Raw genomic sequence first — 12,715 nt, 5'->3', positions numbered from 1 at the left:
ACGCTATTGTTCTCTTTGAAGCATCTGAATGAAAATAGTGCTTGCTCTCAGAGGCTGGGCTCTAATGCAACCAGCATGTGCTCTCCTGCAGCCCATTAACCTTTAATACTTGTCACTCAGCTGCTTACACAGGAGGATTTTTTTAAACCCAGAGAGGAAACAAGGTTATTTAGAAGGAATCAAATGGATAGTTTTACATCTCAAATGTTGGAGAGAAGGCAGTTTTTATGTCATTTTAATAGGCAAGCTGAAGGAATCAAGTCACTATTACGAACTAATTATTAAATTAAAAACTATACAATAATTATGAAGGAAGCCTGCTCTGCTAATTTCTAATAAAAAAAAAAAAGTCAGGGGATTGTTTTGCTGTCAACTGAAAATCCAGCAAAACGATTCGAAAGGTAGTTTCTAAAACTACATAGTTTTATGACAATCAGTTCTCTAAAGAGTGGATTTACTGCTAAGTTCATAAATACCCAAGTTCTAACTTGGTGTTTATGCTTCTTGTTCACTAGGAGAATTACGCATACCCCAATGTGTATGGAACAACACACGAGCTCAAGGCTTTACCTGACCCAGTAAAGGTGTCAAGCGCTCCATCTCCAGTCGTGGTTGTGGTTTCACTGCTGTTCAAAGGCTCTGTTTTGACTGCAAGGAGAGACACTACGTAGAAGAATAAGTACATGTGAGTTTTATTTCTAAATTGATATCAAAGACTGACTGTTCTACTAGTGGTTTTTCTAGCTACCATGGGCATGCAAGAAAAAACTTGAGAAGTCGATGAAGAGAGTTTTGTTAATTTAGCTTCTAAATGGACATGCATTTGTAGAGAATCTGATCTAAAAATCCTCTGGCTAAGTTGCCTTGAATCTGTCTTTTAAAGGCAGTCAACCTTGAAAAGTTGAAACAGCAGTACATATATTTGCATTTTTTAACTCACCTAAAGCACATTCTGATATTATAGCCAAAAGACAGAAAAAAAGGGATCATGAATCAGTCTTCAGCACATTTAATCCAAATCATAACCAAGAGATATACTAGCTTATATGTTAATTCTTCCCAAGAAGACATTAAAAAAAAAAAAAAGATTGCATAAGAGTACAATGGAGGCATATTCGAATACAGAAACCATGGATGTATTCATGTGATGGGTGAAAAATGAGGCACTCAATAAATTTTCTGCTCTTAAAAAAGACTAAGGAGCTATACATAAGGTGTTAGGCTTTTCATTTTAATGGCATAACAATTTTTAATGAATTATAGAGATAAGTATAGAATAACAGATGATTTCTACAGTAACATGTATATCTTTAGAAAACTCTAAGATTTATTAAACTCTTTAACATAATTATTTCTGCTTTGAAGTGGTATATTTTGGCAAGCTCCTCACTTGGCAATGATGTAGTCTGGCACACATTATTGTCATTATTAGATACAACGAGTGGGGGCGGGGTGGGCAGTGAAAAAGCCTCTACTCATTTTGTCACACCATATTTTCCCTTTGTGGGCAAAGCTCTGCTACATATATCACAGCAGCAAGGGAATAAACTAAATTATTTTCTACTTAACACCTCTTATGTTCTTGGAATGATACAATTAAATAACTTAGAAGCAAGCAGAAAACAATAAAGAAGAAAGCTGAAGACTAGCCAACCTTGAACAAATATGTAAAAAAGAATAGTGGGGTCAGAGCTTAACCACCAACCAAGCAAGTCAGCAAGGTTACTCTGTTAGAAAAGCAATTAAGTGGTGCAGAAACATGCAGTAATGATTATGCTCTCTTTCCACATGAACATAATTGACCAGACCCTCCCTCAGTGAGCTCTGGGGTTAATTTAATGTCCATCATTCAATAATGTCATGAAAATTTGCTGGAAGATTCAGACAACTGTAAAGATTGGAAAGAAGATATAAAGAAACTTGGAATACTTCTCCTAGCAAAAGGAAAATTTAAGGTTGACCTGTTTTTCGATAGCAATAATACTCTGAGAAGTAGTGTCTAATTATTTGTATAGTGATAAATAATGACACGTGATTACTACTTTTTAGTAGTGATTTGTATAGAGTCCATATTATGGTTATAGTTGACCACTAATTATATTTACCACTGCAGAATTGTTTACTATGGAGAGCTTACTGTGTGCTAGACTATTTACATTTAGCTAAACCTTAAAATAACCCTCATGTATGTGTCGCTATATCCATTTCATACGTGAGCAACCTAAGGTTTGAGTGGGCTGAGGAGCTTGCCTAAGTTCCATCACAGGAGAAGACAGAGCTAAGATCCAAACGCAGGTCTTTAGCTCTAAATCCATGATCTCTCCACCATAGTAGGCTGTTTCCAGTGATGAAAATGGCTTATGCTCATGACAGTGACTTCACAAAGGCTCAGAGAGTGATAAGAACTGGGTTACTTTCTAGACAGAATAAGTAGGCACACTTTGTTAATGATGAAAACCGCAAAATCTGGGAATAGGTTTATAAAGCATGTTTTTCATTTCTTCCTCATGACATTTTAAAAGACAATGAGAAACAGCAAGTTTGAAAGCTGATGATAATCACAGCACACACTTAAAAGGTACTTAATACATTCCAGGTGCTCTTGGTGGTCTTTACATTAATTCATTTACTCCTCATGACAAACATATGAGAGATATTATTATTATTATTCTCACTTTTCAGATGAGGAAACTGAAGCACAAAGTGGCTAAATAAGTTGCCTATAGTCACAGAGCTAATAAGAGCTAGAATTTGAGACCAGGTGGTGCAATCTCAGAATCCAGGCTCTAAATCATACTGCCTCACAGGTGGCACTCATCAAGAATTCCTTTAATCTGTGTGAAGATGATCCAGAGTGTGATTTAGATGGGTGTAAAGACTCTCTTTGATGAAACGTGTCCATTTTACTTCTGACATTTGCGACAAAGCCTTCGGCAAAACTAAGACAAGATAAAGTTTCTCAGAACATCCAAATTTTAATTGTGGCTACATTCCTACCTAAATGTGTCTAAATTTATAAAAAAAAAAAACCATGAAATATATTTAGTAATACTAATAATAATATGTATTTCACTTGTGAACTGGCGGGAGGGGAGCAGAATGGGAGCTGTGTCTAACAAAATTGCTCTACAAGCCAGACATGAAGATGAGTTTTGTTCATTCGGATCCCAACTTCGAGATTTGATTTCAAAAATGTAGTATTGATGTTGATTATAATCTCCTCAATTTGAAAGTTTCAGGTGGTCAAAAGGAGGAGGAAGAAAAGAGAAAAAAAAAGTTTGTGGTTGTATAAATTATACTGGAAATATCTCTCATTAAAATTTTAAAGGTCTGCATTTAGTCAAAGACAGACAAAGACGATTCATTTTACCAAGAAAAGGTATCCCTGGAATGTATATGAAGGAAGGCATAAATATCAAGATGTGTTCAGTGTACTAAAATGCATGCATTTTAAAGTAATAATTCAACAAATGAATGTTAACATTTGGAGGAAAAAAACTACATATTAATGCAAATTTACTTCTCATATGCAGGCAGGAATAGAACAAAAGAGAAAAGGGAAAATTAATTATGCTGCTGTAGAAAATAATTTTTTTTTCCCATTAGGTGGGCATCGATAAACATTTTTTGAGCTCCAAGTAAGATGCACAGTTATTTTGGTTTGACTTTATAAAGAAAGAAGTATTAGGTAATAATAATTGTTTCCTTTGGGAACAGAAAACTCAGGGAGAAAAGTGACATGGATGTTCTTTATATGATTAGTTGGTTTATTTAAATGGTATTAGAAAGCAAAAATATCTTAATATTTATAATTCAGGTAACTAAAATGAAGTACACATTTAATAATTACAGGTCAAATTTTAAAAAAAAAGGAAGTTATTTTCACCAAAAGTCCAAATATATTTAAAATATATTCAATTTTCTTTTGTCTTGCTTTTGTATCCATAATTTAGATATGTACTTTTAGTAGCAGAAAACTTTTTTTTAAATTAAGTGCAAGGCACTATTGTAAATATGTTCAGTAATTTAAATATGTCAGTTTTATGCATTTTACTATTTTCTAAAACTTATAAAAATCCTCATTCCAAATGATTATAAGTGTGTATTCACGGTCATGTTCAAATGTATTTTTTCTAACTGCATTTTATTTTTCTTAAATTAAAACAAGTTAAACAAGACTTTTAACTTATTTTCAGGGGAGTGTTCAACATCACTACATACTATAAAAAGGAAATGGTAACCTTCAAAAATCAAAGCATCATTTGCAAGATAAATTTACAAATGTTTTGATTTCAAAAGCAGCAATCAAATTTTAATGTCCTAGTTAATGAGTTTTGTAGTTTTACTCTTCTACATGCTCAAAATAAGAGTTTATTTCCATACAAATAAAATGAAAAAATTATATATAGCACTTCGTACAGAAGCATTACTTCAAGAAATACTTAAATTGTCTGCCCCCTACCTCCCCACTAGTTATCCATTTGTGATCTGGATGTTTTTAATGGAGTCAAATAGTTTTTTAAAGGTAAAATTAATTTTAATATATAGATGTAATTTGATTTGAGTTTTTAAAATAATCTACAGACTAAATCAAAATTGTATTATTTTCAGGTATCAGCTTTGGCTACATTAATCACTGATTTCCTCTCTTCAAATTTCAACCTTCATCCATATCCTCATACATATTTCAAAGCAAATTTAATCTTGTCCCTTCAGATTATCTTTAGAACTCAAGTACAACATTGATGTATATTTTGGAGGGAGAAATCTATTTTATTGTAACAACGACGTTCATATTTACGTGTTGCAATATCAGGCTTAATCCTTGAAAATACAAGTGACCCAAGCAATTTACATTTTATATTTCATCTTCAGAAATCTGCATTTAAACTGATGTCCACTTAAAAGAGTGTATATATATATATATATGTGTGTGTATATATATACACATATATATATATAATATATACATATTATATATATGTAATTCCAAATGCACTCCTTTCTGAACCACAAAATTACACATAGCAAGTTCTGACATTTTAGGTTCTACAAAGAATTTCAGGAGGAGTTAGATCAGGAAAAATACAATTTATAACTGTATGGGATCGAGAAGTATTGCCTGTGGGTTGGTTTTAATATTTGGTATTAGCCTATGATTTATGTTTATCTAAATCGATATATTCACTCGAAAACCAACGAGCACCAAGTATCTTTCATTCCTAGACATCCATAAAGTAGTTAATTTCTTAAAATAATTTGATGAATTTTTGGTTCTCATTCTAAAAAGCAAATTTAAAAAGTATAGAGCCACGATAGTTGGTGTCTCTACCGCATAAATATATAGCATTGAGAAAAAAAAAATATCACATGCGAGTCAACTGTCTATATATTAAATATTCTGGAAGATTCTTTTCTATGATATATAGATTTTAAATAGAGAAAACACCGTAAACCTGATCAGAATGTCTGATGTTGGTTCCCCAAATCTTCTCTTTAAAGTATTTTCATAATCTTTACATAGAATCACATATTCCCTCCCTCTACAGTGCATCCGCCTTAAACATATTAAGTATTCATTATTTTCTTGTCTCTTTCCCTCTCCTAGACTTTTGGTCCCTTACTGGCCAGTATCATGTTCTATAGGTCACTGGGTTCCCACTTCCTAGCACAGGGCCTGACATTTCATAGGAACTTGACACATTTTAAATGAAAAAATAAAAATTCAGTTTTAGATGCTATTCTAAGCACTCCCAATAGGACTCCTAATGTTCACTCTCAATATTTTTGTATATAAAGTATAGCTGATAATGAATCTTGACGCCATTAAAAAAATTAAAATATTTCCTAAATCTGAAAACAACTTTCCATATGATGGGGATGCATTTATATGTGAGAATATGAATATATATGAAGTATGTATACTTTGCATATAGCACATATATCTTTATCAGGGGTTGGCAAATTACATCCCACATGCCAAACCTGCCCTGGTCTCTTTTTTGTATAATTCATGTGCTAAGAATAGCTTTACATTTTTAAATAGTTGAAAAATATCAAAAGAAGAATAATATTTTGTGATATGCAAAAATTTTCTGAAATTCAAATTTCAGTGTTTTAGGTGAAGTTTTATTTGAAAACAGCCAAGATCATTCATTTACGTATTGTCTATGGCTGCTTTTGTGCAACAACAGAGGCCATGTGGCCAGCAAAGCCCCAAATATTTATTATTTGATCCTTTACAGAAAGTTTGTTGACCATGATTTATACTCTAAGGTATGATTGCATTTATTTTATTTTGATTAATAAATCTACATATTGATATTTCTACAATTGACAAAAATTTGAAAGAAAAAATCTAGGTTCCAATATAAATTTGCAGATGTAATTACATAATCAGGATTAAGGTGATGAAACATTTTAAAGTAACATTTAAAGACCACCAATGTACTATAGTAGAATATTAAGGTGATACTATCAACTCATTCATATTAGTAGAACTATATAATTGAAATTATCTTTCTGAAAATCTCAAAGTTAATGGAAAGATCTTGAAAAGATACTAAGTTAGCTTTTGCATTTTTTATTATAATAATTTTATAAAATGTTCTAATACCAACAATAAAACACAAGATTAAAAATAAAATATTTTACTTTCAATTAGAGAGGTCATATAACAAATGCTTAGTTTGCGCTATAAATATCTGACATAAAAAGTCATTAAAATTCATTAAAAATTCCATATCAATATGTCACCAAAGTTATATCATTAATAATAAAAGTACACATAACATTTTGTTACTAAAAGTTTGTCTTCTCTGGCCACTTTACATATTCTAAATGCAGAAGAATTTATCAGCTGACCAAACATTGGAGTCTTTTAACACAATGCATGCTTTCATTTTCCTTAAAAATTTATTTCCTAATTATAATTAAATTATTGATTAAAAAAAAAGAAATATACTGGTATCTATTACCAAGCAACTTATATACATTATCTAATTTAAGACAAAATGCCTTGCTAGGAAAGTATTATTAACCTTCTTTCATAGAAAGGATTTGAAGCTCAGACAGGTCCAGTAACTTGTCCAAAGTGACTCAGCTAGTAACTGAAATATTAAGATTCAGATCCAGGGTCTTTCTCACACGCAAGTTCTTGTTCTTCCACATGGGCACATGACTCTAACACTAAGAACCAGAAAAACTCGATGCTTAACACTCAGAAAAAGTTTCTGGTTGAGATTAGGTATAAATTATTAAATTTTCAATATAAATTTACTACTGTAAAGTTGCCTGTGTTATAGTAACTCTACTTTAGAATAGAACAACAGCCAGTGAGCTAGCAAATACTTTTTACATCTTAAATATTTTTAAAAGTGATCAAATTTAGAATATTTTGTGACATAAAATTATATGAAATTTAAATTGCAGGGCCCATAAATAAAGTTTTATTGACACCTAACAACACTAGTTCATTCATGTATTGTTTATGGTTGCTTTTGAGCTACAATATCATTGCTGAATAATAGAGACAGAGGTGTTATGTCCTATTAAGCCTAAAATAGTTACTGTACAGCTCTTTATAGAAAAAGACCTCTGAATTAGATTTAAGAGGAACTCAATTCTGACAACATATTTTTAAGTATGAAAAGTATTATTTTAGGCATGGAATTGAAAAAATGAACTTAAACTACAGTTAAAATTATGGGCGTAATGGAAGGTTCTTCATTAACTAGTTGTAAATTCTAATATAATCTTAGTTATAGCAAGGTCAAGCTAAATTGTGCCTAGTCTAACTGCTTGCTTGTAATGCACATTTCCTAGAGGTAGTGAGTTCTTATTTAATCTTAAAATTGGGTTGTTCCACCATAGTGTTACAGTTTTGTTTTTATTTTTAAATTTTGATTGTATTAACTTTTAATTTAGGAAGAATTTATTTATAGTTTTATATGTTATATATGAATACAGTAAATATCTGATGTTCAAAACATTTTGAGACAATATTAATATATAATTTTAAACATACGGCTTCAGTCATCGATAACTTTTTAAATGGTGGCATTGTACATGTTAATATTAGTTTAAATATTTTAATTGGAATATTTAACATAGTCTGTAAAATAGCAAATATCTTTTCCCATGTTAAGATGTTAATTTAAATTATGAAAAGCCTATAGGTTATAAAGATAATTGAGTTTGTATGTATGCACAATCTGGTTCAACTGCTCTGATTGACATGACTGCGGCACTCAATTAATGACTGAATAAACTGATATGCAGTTAGAGAAATAGCAGACACATCCATTGTTGTAAAATTATGAAAAATCAAAAAAAGGAATACTACTGATCCAAGGACTCTAAGATGAGAACGCCAGATGGTACAAAAAACATGGTGAACTGTTATCAAGAAACAACTCAAAGGCATGTTAATTTCTCTCTCTCTTTTTTTTATAAGTACTGAACACGGAAAAGAAAGCGTAAACAGAAATAGCAACAGAAAACAAACCAGAAGGGCAAACCCACACATCCAAACACATGCAGTGTACCATTATCTCTCATACTTGTTGCAGAAGAAGGGGTGCTGCAACTCAGCAACCAGTCTGCAGTGTTTAAAACAGTCATGTTGTCCCCTGAGAACAGGAACAGTATAGTGTTCATTGTCCGAATGCCTGCTCAGTGTACACAAATACTCTTCAATGCATGTACTGGTTTCTGACCTTTCTGCCAAAATTATAATGGCATGGCATGACATTTTAGTTTATCAGGTCTGTTTTAGTTCAGTTAAATATATATACATGATGAGATTAGTGAACTCCAAGATCTGATTCCAGAGTACATGGGTTTTCCAAAAATCTTATTTGTACCAAGCTGAAGTTTAAATATCAATGTTCCTACTCCAGAAGTCATCACTGAAAAATCTAATAAATTTGCAATCCTATAATTAATTAGCTGAAACTATAGATGCATGTTTAGAGACAAATGAATATTATAAACAAGGAAAATGTTAATCTACAAAGGGTTTGATGTAAAACATTATTAAATACAGGCAAGTCGCAATGCACACAACTTTACAAAGATAGTTTTAGACTTCACGGTTATTCTAAAATAAATGGAAAGAGGTGTATCAATTTCATAAATATTTATCGAAAAGAAATATTTACTAAAAGAAAATATGATGTGGCAAATGCTAATATCTAGTTATACGAATAGTTTATAAATTACAACAAATTTCATATTGTTTCTCACTCATTGACTAAAACAACTAGACCTACAAATCTTCAAAATGATCGCAAATGATTGAAAATTCATCTGTATGTGTATATATATGTAGCTGTGTATAGTCTGATATAAAAATCATCTCATATTTTCTGACAGCTTGAATGCATTTTATAAAAACAACAGGGCAAAATATTTGAAATAATCATTATTGTTGCCTTATTCTATGGAATAATTAAAGGTTAATCAAATGAGAAGGTATCTGGGAATATAATCTATTCCTATTTTAAAAACATGTTAGATATTATTCTCTTTGAAAAGAAAATTGCAGCAGATATGAATATTTCCTAATATTATTTTTAAGCAAAACTTTTTTAAGAAAAATTTTGGAGTAGGCTGTCTCTTAAAATTCAAAATAAAATCTCTCAAAAAGTATAATTTCGTTTCTTCTCTTCCTCTTTGTCCTCCTCTTCCTTCTCTCCTCCCCCCAGTCCTCCCCCTCATCACTACTACTTTATTATTATTATTATTATTATTAATATTATTATCTTTTTTTTAAGAAGATTCAGTGGAAATCCTTTGGCCACATTTTCTACATTTTTTAAAAGAATATTTACAAGGACAAATACAAAAAAGAAGCCTTTCTAAAGGACTCCAAAATGTTGCTCAGGGCTGTCTATTCTTTCTGAGTGTTTCCAGATCTAGAGGAAAAGCAAAATTTTCGAGAAAATAAACAGATGAATAACAATAGATTAAAAATAGATAATTAATAACAAATAATCATTAACAATATATTCATTGTATATAATGCTGATAGTTATTGCTAATAAGACTTTTATTTATTAGCAGATTTCTAACATGTGAAATTGTAGCGAACATTAAAACGTGATTCTGGGTGTCTTCGAGGTTGTACCCTTACCTCCTGTCCCATTTGTGGTGACTGACGTGCTGCTGAGATTAGCTTTCTCCAGTTTGGAGCTACCAGGAGTATCGCCACCTCCAACAAGAGGATGAGGACTTGCTAGGTCCTGCATTTCCATAGACCTGTTAGAGCATAAAGCAGCAGAGCAAAAGCTGAAAATTTAACAATAATTTCTTAATAAAGTACATGTATTATTCTGCTGAGCATGTATGTGATCTCACAATAATAAGAATTGAAACCAATAGCTGAGACTTTTTGCTTAATCAGATGAACATATCAGTCCATTAAAAATAAATAGGTTCGTAGGTATGTAGGGAGGTAGATAACTAGCTAGCTAGATAGTTGATAGTTGGATGATGATAGATGATGATATAGATAGATAGATAGATAGATAGATAGATAGATAGATAGATGATAGAAAGAAAGAAAGAAAGAAAGAAAGAAAGAAAGAAAGAAAGAAAGAAAGAAACGAAAGAGAAAGAGAAAAAGGAAGGAAGGAAGGAAGGAAGGAAGGAAGGAAGGAAGGAAGGAAGGAAGGAAGGAAGGAAGGAAGGAAGGAAGGAAGGATAGATAGATAATAGATAGATGGTAGATAGATGATAGAGAAGGCAAGCAAGCTTACACAGTTGTCAAGCCTCATAATTTGTTATTTGTAAACAAGTAAAAACTCAGATCTACAGGGAAGAATGAAGAGTGATAGAGAGATAAATATATAGGTAAATACAAAATATTTATTTTCTCTTAATTCATAAAAGACAGACAAATAAAAAAAATTAACACCATTGTTTTGTGTAATTTATAACACGGTGCAGCAGTAACATACATGACAACAGCACAATTATATTCTTTTAAGGTTCTTTCATTTGACATGAGGTGTTATAATAAACTTGGATAAGAAGCAAGTTTAAGATATATCAAGTAATAACTACCATTAATCATTAATAAGAAAAATAGAAACAAGTTTAAAAATGTTAATAGAATAATTGAAACATTTTAAAAATGTGATAAACCCAAAGAAACCAGGAAAAGGAGAGAGAGAGAGAGAGAGAGAGAGAGAGAGAGAGAGAGAGAGAGAGAGAGAACGAGCAGAAGGAAAGACCATATGTGAAAAGTGGAAACACATAGTAAGATAGCACACTCTGACCCAATGTATAAATGATTACACTAAATATTAATGGACTAAACGCTTCAGTGAAAGGCTAAAGCTTGTCATATTGAATTAAATAACCAAGACCCACTTTTTGGAGATCTACATGAGAAGGACCTTAAATATAAGCACATTGTGATACTAAGGTGTGCTGCCCAGATAGCCAACTCTAGGGCTAAAAAATTCATTCCTATAGCTGGGGGACGCATTACCACCTGACAACTCTCACCTGAATTCCTTTCCAGGATTTGCCGTCAACCAAAATGAATCACTTTAACTAAAATCACACCCTTTCTTGGAGTAGCCCTCATCTACTGACTAGTCAATGAAGGGGAAATAAAGACTTCTACCCCTACCTTCAGGGTCACCTGAGTCTACCGGCCCCATAATATCGGTGGAGACCTATTTTGCAATTACATGGAATATCAATGTCTCAGTCCAATCATGCTTCCTTCATCTTCCCAGAAGGTATTACTACTGAAAGCCAACCCAATAAACTCCTGGCACCACTTCTATCTCAGAGTCTGCTTGCTGGGAAACTAAACAGTGATAAAGACCCCCAAAATTTCAGGGTGAAGGATGTAAAATAATATAACATGCAAATAATAAACATAAGATAAATGTTTGGGCTATAATATCACACAAAATAGCCCTTAAGAAAAAGAGTATTAGCAGATATAAAGAGTGAAATAAGAAAAAAAAAAGAGAAATCCTTCAGGAAGACATAATAATCTTAAATGTGCATGAAACTACTAGCTGAACTTCAAAACACATGAAGCAAAGCTAAAAATCAAAAAAACTGACAAATCCATGACCATAGTTGGAGCTTTTATAACATGTTTCAGATAGTAACCAATAAAAAAGTAGACAAAAAATAAATTAACAAAATATATATAGAACATTGAACATTATCATTACCATGAAATATTTGACAGTAATAGTACACTAGTAGCCAATATTATTAAATACACATTATTTTCAAGCGCACACAAATGTCTATCAAAGAACTATATGATGGGACATAAAATAAGCATTATTTTAAATTAAATCTTGCAGAGTGTGGTGTCTGGGCACACTAAATTAAATTAGAAATAGAAATTAATAAGATACATAAAGTAATTCCTAATATTTAAAAATTAAACACCATACTTCTAAATCATCTATGAATCAAAGAAGAAATCAAAAGTTAATGTAGAAGATATTTAGGGCAAAATAATAATGAAAGCACATCATTATATACAGTCCATTGATTTTTTTATGAAAAAACAAAAGCAGTGGAGCAAAGATAGTCTCTAACAAATGGTGCTAGAACAACTGGACATCCACATGCAAAAAAAAAATTATATATCTAGATACGGGCCTTATAACCATAACAAAAATTAATTAGAAATTTACCATAGACCTAAATCTCAAACTCAAAATTATTAAAA

The 12,715-nt window shown here is 31.5% G+C and overlaps 1 protein-coding gene across 5 annotated transcripts in view; it reads right to left on the bottom strand.

The window, feature by feature from the left end:
• EYA4 (EYA transcriptional coactivator and phosphatase 4) overlaps window positions 1–12,715 on the bottom strand; it is a 266,023-nt gene that overhangs the window by 49,349 nt on the left and 203,959 nt on the right. For all 5 annotated transcript variants that reach the window (XM_036221944.1, XM_036221940.1, XM_036221930.1 and 2 more), the window contains 2 exons: window positions 10,136–10,260; window positions 571–663 (listed from right to left, as the gene is read on the bottom strand). In XM_036221944.1, the coding sequence (XP_036077837.1) occupies window positions 571–663; window positions 10,136–10,260 (218 nt within the window). The remainder of the gene's footprint in view (window positions 1–570; window positions 664–10,135; window positions 10,261–12,715) is intronic.

Source organism: Rousettus aegyptiacus, unplaced genomic scaffold, assembly GCF_014176215.1.
Source record: "Rousettus aegyptiacus isolate mRouAeg1 unplaced genomic scaffold, mRouAeg1.p scaffold_m13_p_1, whole genome shotgun sequence".
Classification (NCBI taxonomy): Eukaryota; Metazoa; Chordata; class Mammalia; order Chiroptera; family Pteropodidae; genus Rousettus; species Rousettus aegyptiacus.
This window is presented reverse-complemented; position numbering and strand designations above follow the sequence as displayed.